Consider the following 15,853-nt stretch of genomic DNA (forward strand, 5'->3'; position numbering starts at 1 on the left):
GTGATCAGTTTTCTTCCCTGAAAGGTTACAAATTTATTCAACAATGAACTTTGTTTAGGATTTGAACTGCACATAAATCATCAAATTTTTACTCTAAAAAAAAAAAAAAAAAAAAAATTATCTTTTTGAATATGGTCTCTGCTTTCCATCATGTTATCTGCTGGGTTTGAGAACAAATCATGTTCATTTATGAAAAAAAAAAAATTAAAAGGATGTTACTCATTTATCCCATCACATCAAGAAATTCTTCACTCTCTCTCTCTCTCAGTCACACACACATAAACACATATTGTATACGCATTAAATGCGACAAAGTAAGAGAAAGTTGTGCAATTCTTGAAAACTAAAACATATCATATCCAATTTGATGGAGATCTATGGACAGAACCATACCATAATTTTGTGTACCATAATCAATCTATAACTTCACATGGAAAATATATTTAATGTATAAAAGAAATAATATCAGACACTGATGGAGTTAGAATGTCATCACCAATAACTATGTTGGTTGCAAGAAGCACGATCAGTAGCAATAGAAGTTACTCACTCCTTAATTGATCATACATTTCATCTAATTTTCTAGCACAACTCTTGTGTTATACAAAGGGATGCAATCTCACAATACAAACATATTATAAGAAAATAATGAGAAGGAAACAAAAAAGAAACCAAACCTGTTAGAATCATTCATAATGCCTTCAAAAACAATCTCATCAGCCTACAGGAAATCAACTCCACCACCGTTAAAAATCAATTAAAGAAAGACGGAAAATATTGAAAAAAAAAAACCCAAAATCTATCATATCTACCCGATTAGATGGGCTCCTTAGCTGTGTGCTATGGCGGTTTTGATGGGTCCGAATTTGTAGGGCGTGGAGCGTCACCGCAACGAGGAGCTGATCATTAGAAAGCAAACAAAACAACGCACACACTTTTGGTTCCTTAATTTCCACAAAATAAGATAATCAAATCATCAAAGTTACCAAATTTATGAAACAAACAAAAAAATGAATTCATTTATCATTATACTTGATGAATAAAGCATAAACCTCAAGGAATTAAACAAAAAAATGAATTCATTTATCATTATACTTTCTGGTGTGAGTGACAATGAAAAGATGGAGCTCTTAAGTTTGATAGGATTTGCCAAGGGTAGTTTTCCTATCAAATACTTAGGTGTACCCCTTATTACCTCTAAGCTTACCTTTGGAGATTGTCGACCTCTCTTGGATAAAATCTTGGCTCGGGTTGCCTCTTGGAGAAGTAGGTTTCTATCCTATGCGGGGAGGATTATTTTGATTAAATCCATTCTTTGGAGTGTGCAAATTTATTGGTTGTCCCTCTTTACCCTTCCTTCCAAAATTCATAAGGAAATTGATGCTAGTTTGAGAGCTTTTCTTTGGTCCGGAGTTGATATGAATAGACACAAAGCTAGAATAGCTTGGGAGGAGGTATGTGTACCCAAAAATGAGGGTGGGCTTGGGTTTATGAAATCTAAGGAATGGAACCTCGCAGCTTCTTTAAGACATATTTGGAACCTGTGCAATCACAGAAACCATACTTTATGGGTCTCTTGGGTCCGAATTTATCTTTTGAGAAATAGAAGCATTTGGGACATATGCATTCCCCAAAATTGTACATGGTCATGGAGACATATCCTCAAAAATAGGGAAAGGGCTAGAAAGAAAATCAAATATAACATTGGCAATGGTAACACCACCTCTCTTTGGTTTGATAACTGGCACCCGAACGGCCCCCTTGTTTGCACCTATGGGGAAAGGATTATTTATGATGCGGGGATTGGTAAGGATGCTAAAGTGAGTTCTGTGGTTGATGGATGCAACTGGAAGTGGCCAACTGCCAATTCTTGGGCTCTTATTAACATGGGGAATTCTGTGAATTTCACTCCTTCTAATGTTGATGACAAGATTTGTTGGATACCCTCACCTTCGGGGGATTTCTCTACCAAATCGGCTTGGGAGGCAATTAGAGGAAGGAGAGCAAAAGTTGAGTGGTGTGACTTGGTGTGGTTCTCAAAGGCTATTCCAAGATACTCTATGATCTTATGGATGGCTATAAAGGAGAGATTACCTACAAAGGACAGGTTGATGAGGTATGGGGCTGCTACTAATGCTCATTGTTGCTTTTGTAACTCATCCATGGAATCTCTTGACCACTTATTTTTTGCATGCCCTTTTTCTAAGTCTATTTGGAGCAAGATCCTTAGGCTTGCTGACCTTGGTTATGTGGTTAGACCCTGGCATGATTACATCCCCCATTTGGCAAGGATATGGAAAGGTAAGAGTCTAAAATTCACTTTGGGTAGGCTTTGTTTAGGGGCTACGGTTTATTGGATTTGGAGGGAACGAAATTCGCGAAGTTTTAGGGGTGACCATAAGGATTCTTTCACCATAATCGATGCTATCAAAAGTGTTGTGAGAGATAAAGCTTTGGACCTTAGGAATGTCACTGCATCCTATAGCAATAGGAAGTTGGCGAATGATTGGGGCCTCCCTAGATCTATTTTCAAAGACGTTCCTCAAGTTCTCAACACCATTTGAAGATTGGATTACAGAGGGTTAAGCAGAAGGGTTTTTTGCTTGGTTGTTTTGTCTCATTGGTAGAGCGTTTGTTTTTTGTATTTCTTTTAATGATACTAACCTAGGGAGGTGTCCTATGGTAGGTGGGATTTTTGGTGTTCTCTTTTCTTTCTTCTTGGTGTTTATCTCCCTTTGTGGTTTTAGATAAACCCCTAGAGCGGATGGCTGTTTGTAGGCTTGTTTCTTTTATTTCCTATTTTCAGGGCATGTCCCAAAATAGGTTGGTCGCCTTTTATTAGCCCTTTGTACATTCTTCTATTTTTTTTTTTAATATGATTACTTACTTATCAAAAAAAAAAAAAAATCTTGAGGGCAATGCCGTGAGGTAGTGAACTTTGAATAACACTGCGATTGCTTCATTGTTGCCTGAGATTTTTTTGTTAAAGTGAATGTTTCTCAGCTCATCTTCTCTTCTTCTTCAGTCTGGGATGAAAATGAAACGAAATGAAATGATTCCATCTATTAATTGTATGCATTTTATAGATGAAGATGAAACTTTAAGAAGCTAAAAACTCTTTATGAAGCATTTGTATTTAGGAGCTAAATATGAAGGGATTAAACCTTTGGGATGCCCAAAAAGTATAACTACTAATTTATTACCAAACCATTCATATTCACAAACTTTTTAAATTCATATCACATTCTCATAAATATCTCTAACCATTTATATTAAACAGCAACACATAACAAATACAATGTAACAAAACAAAAACTTATCAAACCAATCATATTCACAAACATTTTAAATTTACATAAATGTATTGTGAATGACATATAACGTATAAGACCTTTTACATTCACATAAATTTATTTGTATGTAAATGACAATATTTATTGTCAATGTGAAACAAATAACAATCAATATTAATAACAAACAATATCAAACACCAATTATATTAAGCCACATATACCATCAAATCCAACTTTTCAGTCTATGCCACATCATCACCAATAACATCCAGCCAAATGTAAACAATCCACATCATCACCAATCAAATGTAGCCATGTGTCAAGCAATCTGTAGACTTGTCAAAATGAAATAATTCTACCTCCTCAAAATGGCTATCATGTAGCCTATGCCTCATGATTATATATATATATATATATTGATTAACCTAAATTTATAATAGAGACATTTACAGAAAACTACAATTATAAATTACTATTTGTAACTATAATATTAGTATTTTATTTAGATTAACAAATTTTATAAATAATTGATAATCTTAAAAAAGTTACTCTATTGGAATTTGAGTTTTAACTTCGTATCTAAAGACTCATATGAACAATGGGTAGGATTGGGCTGGTATTGTCTCTATAATATTCTACTTGTATGTTATACCTAAAAAATTAGGGCTGACGTAAGCTTACAGCAGCAAGCACCAATAAGAGTTCGGAATGCTTTGTGCCACGTTGCCCCAAGATAGAAAGAATACAGCTGTCATCAACTTAGCAGATTCATGTTTTGTCTCTGAGTGACTAAAGACCGCACACCTGTCCAAGCCCAGATAATTTAACAATATTTCCTAAGTTATCAGCCAATGAGAGGCAAAGAAGGACTTATACGGCACCTACCCACTTGTAGATTTATAATCATTACCTTGAATTTGTCTACAATAAATAGAGGATTCCCCCTCTCATTTTCGGGATTCTGATCCTAAACCCTCATTCTGATTGTAATATTTATTTTTCAGAGCAAAGATAACCTACGAGAAAGAGGTTGACTTGATATTCTCTATGAATACTCAATTATTGTACCTCTGCTCGTTGTTTGCTATACGCGAGCTTTTGCAATCTTATATAAAAGAAACAGTGGACGTAAGAATTGCTTTAAGCATCCAAACCACTTTAAAAATTATTTCTCATTTATTATTCAGTCTTTGCATTCAATTAGATTGATTTTCTCTTGAATCAATCATATCAAGTGTAATTTCTAAGAAAAGCTTAGCACTTTGCACGTGTGGGTCGTTGGTGTCAAAATCATGCATCAACAGTTTAGTGTTAAAAAGAGAGTCTGATTTTATATCTGCTTTTCATCTAGAATTTCTAATAAATTAGTTCTTCTTGCAAACAAATGGCTCGTGGTCTAGAAACTGAGCGAACTAGCACCAACAACAAGGAGATCCTCTAGGTACAGGATGTTACTTCTCCCGAAGTACCTCCAGTTCCCCAAGGTACCACGCCGGACATCCCCTCGACCTCTCAACTCGATCCAACTGTGATATTACCTGGAGAGGTTCAACAATACTCTTCAAACGGTTAACCGAAGGTTAGATCGTTTGGATAAGGTCATACCGCACAATTTTGTAAAGGCGGTACCACCTCCAAAAACGTCTGTAGGTCACTAAATCATGGAAACGGGCGAAAGCTCATACCACGTGCATTATAGCGCATCAGAACAAGGGAAAACAGATGGCTGACAATGGGCCATCAGGCTCAAAGGGGCCAGTGAACATCGGTTGTGAAGCAGGTAGACTACCTGTAGCATTGCGACTTGGTGGTATGTCATATCATGAGCCATCTCATGCCACATTGCATAGGCATCCCTATAAGAGTGCACGATATGGAGATTCCCATTATTGCAGGAATGATGGTTCTGACCATCACCGCGAGGGAAATACCTACCATCCGTGGGTCAATTCTGACCACTGCAGAGGTCAGGATAACTCCCCAAGCCATTTAGTACCTTCACATGGCTCTAGCTAGCATGTGCCAAGGTATGCTAGAGGCTCCGACCGAGGGGTAGAAGAGTCCGATATGTGGTCTTTCCTTAATCGCAATCATGGAGAGCGAACCCACATTGTAGAAAGTGATCACCAGGTGGTTTCACTTCCTCAGATTGAAAAGTTACCGCAAGCTCTGGATCAGCTTAGAGCTTAATAGAATGAGAGAGGACAGGTTATTGAGGAGTCTCCCTTTTCTCCAGTAGTTTTAATTGCTCATCTCCCGTCAAGATTTAGAATGCCCGATATGCGAGCATTCGATGAAAATTCTAATCCCCAAGATCATCTCTATAAGTTTAACGACCTCATGGAACTTCACCAAGTTTCTAACTTGGCAAAATGTCACTGCTTAGCAGTGACTATGACTGCCCATGCTAAGCGTTGGTTTAGATCGCTTGCACCAGGATCTATCAACTCGTGGCAGTAGATGAGTTCATTATTTTTGAGACACTTCCAGGCTAATAGGAAGTTTTCAATGTCGTTGAGCTATCTTAGCTATATACGACAGGAGATGAATGAATCCCTCCAGTCCTATATTAGCAGGTCCTACAGGGAATGAATAAGGTGGCTAATACACTCGAAGATTTAGTTTGAACTCTTATTATTGCAAGAGTTCACTCACAAATCGACCTATGCGAAACTGCAATCTGATGACGATATTTTCCTTACTCGTTTTTACAACCTCATTAAGAAATATCTCAAGATTGAAAATTCAGTGGCTGCTTTGAATCGCCACAACCTTGGTCCTTCGACTAGCGCTCCCAGTTAGAGGGAGGAAAACTGAGGAGAGAGTAGTTGAAGACCTGATCTCAAATGGGCTAATGACGATCAGAGAAAGGGAAAGAAATAGCGGTTCGAGCCCAAAAAATCTTATGCCCAGGTCCCTCGTCGCGATCGCGACAAGAATTTGTTCACACCATTGAATGCATCAATATAAGCTATTTTAGATAAATCAGAAGAAGCTAATTTGCTCGGAGAGCCAGAGCCTGTGAGAAATCCCCCTTCTATAAGAAATAGTAAGAAGTATTACCATTATCATCGGGATAATGGACACCATACCAATGAATGTCAAGCTCTTAAGCAAAGTATTGAAGAACTCATTAAAAATGGGCACTTCATAGAGTATGTTGATGGTCCAACTCCCACTCGGGAGAAGGATCAAGAGGACGATGGGAAGAAGCGTCGTGGTCACAAATGTCTCCATTTCGTTGGAATTATATTTGGAGGAATACACCTCACGGGGAATTCTTGAGGTGCTCAAGAGAAGTACACTTGAGAAGCTCGTCATGACCTCGTGAGTGTATTAAACAAGACACTGTAACTTGCTAAGGTGCGCAAAGAGGAGGAGATTACCTTCTCAGAGAAAGACACGGTACGATTGCATCACCTTCAGGAGGATGCACTCGTCATCACGGCTGAAATAGGTTGGTGTGAAGTTCATAGAATGTTGGTGGATAATGGGAGCACCGTGAACATCATATTTCAGCGAGCATTCAAGGAAATGCAATTGGAAGAGGCATGTCTGAAGCCTGCCTCTATCTTCTTCTATGGCTTTACTGTGGATCATCTGATACCCAAGGGAATGATTGCACTTCCTATCACTTTGGGTGAGACTTACCAAGTGACCAAGATGATAGAATTTCTAGTGGTAGATTGTCCGTTCACTTTTAATGGCATATTGGGATGACCTCTACTCCAGAACTTCAAAGCTGTCACCTTCATCTATCATCTAAAGATGAAATTTCCCACTCCGACTGAGTGTGGGGAAGTCAAGGGGTCTAAGCGTGAATCTCATGACTGTTATGGAATAGTAGTGCAAATGACATACAAAGGGAAAGGAAAGCTAGTGGGTGTTCTTGAACAGGTTATGGCGATCAGTAGGATTGATCCATAGCTAGGTCTAGTGGAAGACAACATAGATCCTCGTGTTCAGGAGGAGTATTCCCATTGTGGGCCTGTTGAGACTATATCTGAGGTATCAATCGACCAAAATGAGCCGACTCATGTGTTGAGAATCGGAATAAATCTCAGCCCTCAACTCATTAATGATTTAACGAGCTTTCTTAGGCAGTATATATATGTTTTTGCATGAACTCATGCTAACATGGTCAGGATCAGCCCGAATATAATATGTCATGCACTTAACATCGAAGGTTGAGGTGGATAAGCTCCTCTCAATCAGGTTCATTCGGAGGCTCATTACCCGAGTTGGGTTGCCAATCCTGTTTGGTGAAGAAACCCAACGGGAAGTGGCGAACCTGTGTTGATTTCACGGATCTCAACAAAGTTTGTCCGAAGGACAATTTCCCTTTGCCTAGAATTGATCAGCTTGTTGATGCCACTTCCGAGCACGACCTGTTAAGCTTCATGGATGCTTACTCAGGATATAATCAGATCCTGGTGTACACATTTGACGAGGAGCATAGCTCATTTATCATAGATCGAGCACTATACTGCTACAAAGTCATGCCCTTTGGTCTGAAGAACGCTGGGTTGACCTACTAGCGTTTTGTTAACCGTATGTTTTCCAAGTAGATCAGAAAATCAATGGAGATCTATGTCAATGACATGCTGGTCAAATTGCATGTCGCTTCAGATCACATAGCTAACCTCGTGGAAATGTTTGATATACTCTGAAGATATAGAATGAAACTTAATCATCTTAAGTGTTCATTCGGAGTATTCTTAAGGAAATTCCTAGGGTATATGGTTAACCATCGGGGAATTGAAGTCAACCCCGAGAAGATCCAAGTTCTCCTAGATATGAAAAATCTCACTAATCGAAAGCAAGTTCAGAGCTTGAATGGGAGAATAGTGGCTCTCAATCATTTCATATCAAGAGCAACATATCGTTGTTTGCCATTTTTTAATATACGCAAGGCCAACAAAAGATTTGAATGGGCTCTAGAGTGTGAGTGAGCCTTCTAGAGCATAAAAGAGCATCTCGGAAAGCACTTCTTCTATCCAAGCCTCTTCCCAAGGAAATCTTATTTCTCTATCTGTCCGTCTCCTAATATGCAGTCAGTGCAGCTCTCATTCGGGAAGAGAGCATAATTTAGTGGCTAGTGTATTACATAAGCAAACGACTACTGGACTTCGAAACACAGTATCTAGAGATGAAACGATTAGCTTATGTCTTGTTGATCGCTTCCAAGAAGCTGCGACCTTACTTCCATGCCCACACCATTTTATATATTAACCAACTACCCACTTAGGCAAGTCCTTCAGAAGCCAAAGGCTTCGAGTAAGTTACTCAAGTAGGCTATGGAACTAAGTCAGTTTGATTTACATTATAGACCGAAAGCAGCAATTAAAGGGCATGTTGTTGCTAACTTTATTTCAGAGTTCTCTCATCAACCAGATTAGGAATTCGAACAGCTAGCTAGCGAAGTTATCTAGGAAACTGTTCGAAACTTGTCAACCTGGAGTCTCTACATTGATGGGTCTTTGAATAGGAGAAGAGCTGGAACTAGTTTTCTACTCATTATCCTTGAAGGGACTCGCATTTATGGAACCCTTGGGTTTGGATTCAAAGCTACGAATAATGAGGCCGAATATGAGACTTTGTTCGTTGGTCTGCGACTAGCAAAAGAAATATGGTCAGATATGATTGACATCGATAGCGACTCTCAGTTGGTTGTCAACCAAATTATTGGAGAATATCAAGCCAAAGAAGAGAATATGATCAGTTACTTAAAGAAAGCCAATGCCACATTTGAGCCTTTTAAACATTATACAATCAAGCAGATCTCAAGAGATAGTAATTCTATCATGGATGTTTTGGCAAAGATAGCCTCTTCGCTAGACTCCGACAAGTCAGACTATATTCAGGTTAAGTACATCGAAGTTCCCAGCATCAGCTCACTTGATCAAGTCGTAGCCGCAACTGAATATATTTCCTATATGACCTCGATTATTCAGTATCTCAGAGATGTGGTTCTTCCTAATAGCAAGAGTGAGGCAAGACTCCTGCGAACTAGAACTGCTCATGACACTCTCATCGGATATCAGTTGTATAAACGAGGGTTTAGCACTTCCCTTCTCCGATGTGTAACAGATGATGAATCAGACTATATCATGAAAGAGATACATGAAGGTATCTGTGGTAATCACATTGTTGCATGATCTCTCGCTAATAAGATTATCCGCTAGGGATATTATTGGCCGCTACTTCATTAAGATACCTTTAACTTTGTGAAGAAGTGTGATAAGAGCCAGAGATTTGTGAACATCTTGCGAGCTCCTTCCCACTAGTTAACAACGATGACCAGTCTTTGACCATTCTCTATGTGGGGAATTGATCTCATCGGACCCATGCCAACTAGTAAAGGTGACATCAAATATGTAGTGATCGTAGTGGATTATTTCACTAAATGGGTCGAAGCAAAGCCTTTGGCTGTGATTACTATGAAGAAGCTCAAAGATTTCGTCCTCAAGAATATAATGTGTCACTATGAGATTCCTCATGCACTCATCTGTGATAATGGGAAATATTTCGATAATGAGGAATTCAAGTAGTTTTGCGAAGAGCTAGGGATTCATAAGAAATTTGCCTCAGTAGCAAGACTGCAAGCTAATGGTCAAGTTGAAGCTGTCAACAAGACTATCAAGCACACATTGAAGGCCAAGCTTGGCGCAGCTAAGAGCAATTGAGCCGATGATCTCCCAAAAGTTCTATGGGCATACAGAACAACTCTGAGAACCTCTACTTCAGAAACACCCTTCTCGTTGGCATATGGCTGCAAGGCAATGGTTCCAGTGGAAGTAGGAGCTGGTTCACTTTGGAGAGAATTTTACAATGAAACAAACAATGAAGCATTCTCGCGTGCAAGTCTGGACTTAGTTGAAGAACACCGTTACAAAGCTCAGTTAAGGATAGCTTTTTACCAGCAGCAGGCAAAAAGATTTTTCGACTCTAAAGTCAAAAGAAGAGACTTCTAGATGGGCGACCTGGTGTTAAAAGAAATCCTTCTTGGTACAAGAGAATCAGGTGCGGGGGTATTGGGACTTAACTGGGAAGGCCCATATCGCATCACAAAGGTGGTACAACCTGGAACGTATCACCTCAAAAGACTTAATGGTTCTAAAGTACCACGAGCTTGGAATGCTGAACATCTTCACCCTTATTATCAGTAATTTCGAACTCATTTATAGCTTGATCAATTTTTACTTGTAAATTGTTCATTGTTGTATATGTTGTGAATAAGATTATTGATGAGGACATGACCGAGCAGCCTATTATCGTAAAGCCGACACAAGATCCTCTTCACATTCCAATGGGCTCGATTACCAGAAGTTGAGCTAAAAAGATGCAATGTACCTTGTCAAGCATAATTGAAGAACTTGAAGCCAAGGAAGCAATGCATGAAGCCGAGTATGCCTTAGAGGGATCCAAAAAGATTGTTAACAAGATTGAAGCCCAAGTCAAAATTTGAGGAATTAAAGGCCGATTCTTGCTAGCCGTAATTGGGTCCAAGTTGGCGTCTAAGTCTTTGTTCATGGGGCTTAATAATTGTTATTTTATGTAGGCTATTTTAAGTTTTTAAGACTTATTTTGGTGTAATGGGCTGGAGCTATTTATTTACTAAAGCCCAAGTTTTTTATTATTTTTATTAGTTCGGTTTGGGTTAGTTATTAGGGTTAAGACCTATTAATGGGTTGTTAGCCTTATTTTGGGCTAATTAGTTAGTTATATATAGGGGTGTTACCAAGCCGAGCCGAGCCGAGTTTTCAGCTTAACGAGCTCGGCTCGTGAGAGAAGATGAGTAAACGAGCCGAGTCCGAGCCGAGCCGAGCCAGAAATTATACGGCTCGGCTCGGCTCGATAATAGGTATGCCATATTTCGAGCCGGCTCACGAGCCATCTCCAAATAAAATTTTTTTTTTAATCAATTTTTTTTTCAAAATTTCGGGCAGCAGTCTGCCTCTAAAATTTTTTTTCGGTTCAATCCCATATGGATTTTATTTGCCGGAATAGATTATCATTATTTTCTAAAGTGTGTGTTTAATTAATTTATATATAATGTGAAACCATTAACTGCAATTTTTAATAATTATTTGTTACATGAATTAATGATCATAATGTGAAACCATTAACTGCAATTTTTAATAATTATTTGTTACATGAATTAATGATCATAGGAGCTGCATGTATTTCATGTCACACAAATTAATTCTATACTGCTTCATGCAATAAGCTAAATTTATTTTTCGCCATCCTCAAACAGTCAAACTAAATTATAAATGCTAAATTTTCACTTTTCACAAATTATAATTTAACATACTGTATGTACCACAAATTAAGTTAAGTGAACTAAATATTTTTTGTTTAGTTCACTTGACTTAATAAAGTTTTCACAAAAACAAAATGGGGGATTAGCATAACTATACATCAAGTGACATCCCCATCCATCAAAAAATATATATAATAGCAAAAGATAATTGGCTGTATGTCTATTGTAGCCCCACTCCTCCTACAAACAAATTAATGTGAAACATATTAAGTATAATTGTCATTTTATATAAACCGTAAAGATGAAAATGCAAACCTCAACACAAAAGTAATAAATATAGACCTGCAGAATCCCACTGTCACAGCCAATAACTTACGAGTGAATCAACCAATCTGCTGACTCCCATCACCTGATAGAATAGGAAGCTGAATCTCCAAGTGATCCTCATCCTCCTCTTTCTAAGATGAAAAAGAGATGAAAAAGAGATAAAAATAATTTATAGGTTAGAATAAAGTTATTTTAAATATAGAATTAAAAAAAAACATGTAAGCAATGGAACTTACTTTGCACCCTTTTTTCACTCCATTCAAAGTGCGACACCAGTCACATCCACATAACAACATCTCCACAGTAGCTGGTGACAAAGAAGCTCGGTAACTATCAATAACCCTGCTCCCAGCACTGAATGCAGACTCTGAAGCAACCGTAGTGATCGGGATGGCTAGTATCTCTCGAGCCATCGTTGACAATACAGGAAACTTGGTTGAATTTGCCTTCCACCACTGTAAGGCATCGAATGAGTCATGATCCCCCACACACTTATGGCATCCCTCTCCCAAATAACAGTCCAACTCAGACTGACTAGGCTCAACAGTTTCAACCACGTCCAGAAAAGTGCTAAAATCATCCCAGGTCTCGGCTCCCTCAACCACAGCCACCTCACCAATGGCTCCATGTCCATCCCCTTGTGATGTAGAAGCACGGGCGATAGTCATACCTTGGTTAGCTTGAAGGTACTCCCTGTATAACTCATACAATGTATCCCGGACCGTCACCATATTTGCCCGTCCTTCTGCCTCAGAATACATCTTAGGGAATGCCCACTGAATAACCCTCATTTTCAACCGAGGATCCAATATAGCAGCCACAGACATCAACATATTACATTCCCCCCAATATTTATCAAACTTCAGTTTCATTTTCCTAACCATGACTCCAATAAAATCATCTTCAGATTCACTTTTACTATCCAACATACATTTCACTGCACACACCTCCTTCAAGAATAAATTAGACGTCGGATAATCACTTCCTGAAATGAGTTTGGTTGAACCACAGAATACTTTCAAAACTTCACAAACTTTCTCCACTTTCTCCCAATCCTCGTCACTCGGATTATTATGATAATTGATATCCCTCTCTTTCACTCTTGGAAAAACCTTTTTGAACTTAATTGCTGTCGCCAACATTTCATAGGTAGAATTCCACCTTGTTTTACAATGAAGAATAAGTTTCCGATACGGCAATTTAAGTTGTTGAACAATCTCAGAAAATACCTTGAGTCTGCTTTCGGAACTGTTGATATACAACACACTCTCATAGATGTCGTCAATGATGTGCCTAATTTGATGAAGTCCATCTTGAACAATTAGGTTCAAGATGTGTGCGCAACATCTCACATGAAACAGTTTACCTCCACAAAGGAGTTTCCCCGAAACTTCAAAATTTTCCTTCAAAACCTTAATCGCAACATCATTACTTAAAGCATTATCCACAGAAATAGTATATACCTTATTTTCAATTCCCCATCCCATTAGGCACTTGAAAATGCCATCCGCAATCGCAATACCAGTCCGGGGAGGAGGTAGACGAACAAAGTTGAGGATACGCCTATTCAGCCTCCAACTACTATCTATCCAATGCCCGGTCAACACCATATACTCCATCTTTTGATTCCCTGAATTCCATAAGTCTGTAGTCAAACTGATTTTTGTCACAGTCTTCAACAAAGTCTTCAATTTGGCCTTCTCACTTTCATATACCTTCATACAATCTTTTTTACAAGTGTGGCGGGAAACCGAAGTCCATCCAGGAATCCCATACTTCATCATATTGTTCAAGCCCTCTTCCTCCACAACTGTAAATGGATGCTCATGCATAAGCACCCAATGGGCGATCAATTCCCTCATTTTCGACATGTCAAACTTCCCACTTAAAGCTGGCAAAATAGTAGTTGGAACATTATTACCGACAGTCGGAAAACTAATATGTTGTTGCCTCATGGAAGCTTTTCTTCTTAAACACCGGCTTAAATGTCTATTGAACTGGGTGGTGCTTCCGGTTGCATTAATAATCAACTTGACTTTGCAATGGATACACTCAGCCTTTTTGGTGCCATTAGGGAGTACCACCTCCTTAAACTCCGACCATGCCACTGAAGTCTTCGCTCTTTTTTGCTTCTGAATCGGATTTTGATTTTCATTACCATTATCTAGGCTATTAATACTTCGCTCCGTATCAGTAGTGGTTGCATTCAAGTTAAGGTTACTGCCGGGTGTATCGGTAATTATATCTTGTATTGCAGGGGTACTTAAGGAATTACCCTCCATTTAGAAACCTATAAATAAAAAAATAAAAAAAATCAACAATTTAATGCAAAACCAATATGAAATATTGTCAAACTATTACATTGCACACACATCAAACCAATACATTATACATTGCACACCAATATTAATTGTCACCAATACATCCCAACATTCATTCATTCTTTAATTAGAGACATTGGTTTTGTATCATGTTTGATTAAGTTTCACATGTTATAATATTTAGAATTTAACATGTTTTATTTTGAATTCATTAAAGTTGCATATATAAACTTAATTTATGTAAATAAATTGGAAGGGTACATAAATTGAAATTGAGCTTAATTTATTTAATTTATGTAAATAAATTGGAAGGGTACATAAATTGAAATTGAGCTTAATTTATTGAATTTATGTAAATAAATTGGAAGGGTACATAAATCTATATACCCACTTACATATATTCGGATAATTTAAATATCAATTATCTTGAGTTCCTCTGAGTGAATCTTGAGTCTAAAACCTCTTCAGTATTGTTTTGAAATTCATATTCCATTGATTTTTTTTTTTTTTTTTTTTTCATTTGCAATCAATTTGAGTCAGATTAGTACCTTCATCAACACCAATTATGGTTTTTTAAAAGTTCTTAGAAAAAATTGACATTTAATGTATTTATTGTTGACTAATAACACACTAATGAAAGACTTATAAAATAAAATCTACAATAACAACACAGAATGAGATAAATAAATATAAAAAATTATCAAAATGGTGGAGAAAGTAGAAATGCAGAGACTAAGAGAATAATGGCAAGAAAGTTCTTGGACAGTTCCCAATTTTGTTCAACACAACGTGTTTAGACTGAGGGCATAGAATATGTAAATTGCTTAGAAGTTCTTGATATTGAGCTTATCATTTGTATCTATTTATTGTCTTCCAATATAGTTATGATCATTAAAGGAATTACAATGGAAGTAGAAAATATTTATAAATCGATGGTAGAAATCAAGATTTATTGTGGATGTTTATGGTCTGAATTTGATACAGTAATACTGAATCTCACCTCTANTTTCATTCTTTGCTAATGAACTCTTTGTTTCTTCGCAGTTAACAAAACGAACAGGTTAAAGCTTCTCGGGGATCCGGACAGGATCGCTACCTTTCGCTTTCTGCCCAAAAAGAGTCGCGATGCAAGATTGCTCGTGACAATGGCAAATTTGCGGAAGTAAGGTTTCTTTAACTCAGAAGTGACCCTAGAGATCACACCAAGTAAGCCTCTTGACCTTAGCCTTTTTAACTTCGCATGCAGCAAATTGTTTTGCTAGCGACGTTCACGTGCAGCGACCATGCCTCCTAGGGTGCCCAAGTCACTACAACCACGACAATTTGCCTTCCCTCGAAAGGGTGCCACCAGACCAACTGGAGTGGCTCCCAGCGGTCCCCCTGTCGGAGAGACATCGGCAGCTAATCCAGCCCGACATGCAAGCACTTCCAGCCTTCAACTACTCGCCCGAAGCAGAAAACCACTGCCTAGAGGCCTAAAAAGAGAAGGCAAATTCAGACCAAGGAATCAGAGTCTAAACCAGAGGGCTTGGGCGTCCAGCCCGAGAGGTCGCAGCCTTACCAAGCATTCTGCTCAAGAGGGCCAGCTAGGGGCGTGACCGGTATCTCTATCGCTCCTGGGGGTCAGCAGGCAAGACAATAGGCGA

At 38.3% G+C, this 15,853-nt stretch overlaps 1 protein-coding gene across 1 annotated transcript; it reads right to left on the minus strand.

The window, feature by feature from the left end:
* Positions 1-11,942: 11,942 nt before the first annotated feature.
* LOC116105705 (zinc finger BED domain-containing protein RICESLEEPER 2-like) lies at positions 11,943-13,670 on the minus strand. The gene is made up of 2 exons (XM_031392116.1): positions 12,123-13,670; positions 11,943-12,017 (listed from the first exon to the last, which is right to left on the minus strand). The coding sequence occupies exons 1-2, from the start codon at positions 13,668-13,670 to the stop codon at positions 11,943-11,945; spliced, it is 1,623 nt and encodes a 540-aa protein (XP_031247976.1).
* Positions 13,671-15,853: the final 2,183 nt, after the last annotated feature.

Source organism: Pistacia vera, unplaced genomic scaffold (assembly GCF_008641045.1).
Source record: "Pistacia vera cultivar Batoury unplaced genomic scaffold, PisVer_v2 Contig503, whole genome shotgun sequence".
In the NCBI taxonomy this organism is placed as follows: Eukaryota; Viridiplantae; Streptophyta; class Magnoliopsida; order Sapindales; family Anacardiaceae; genus Pistacia; species Pistacia vera.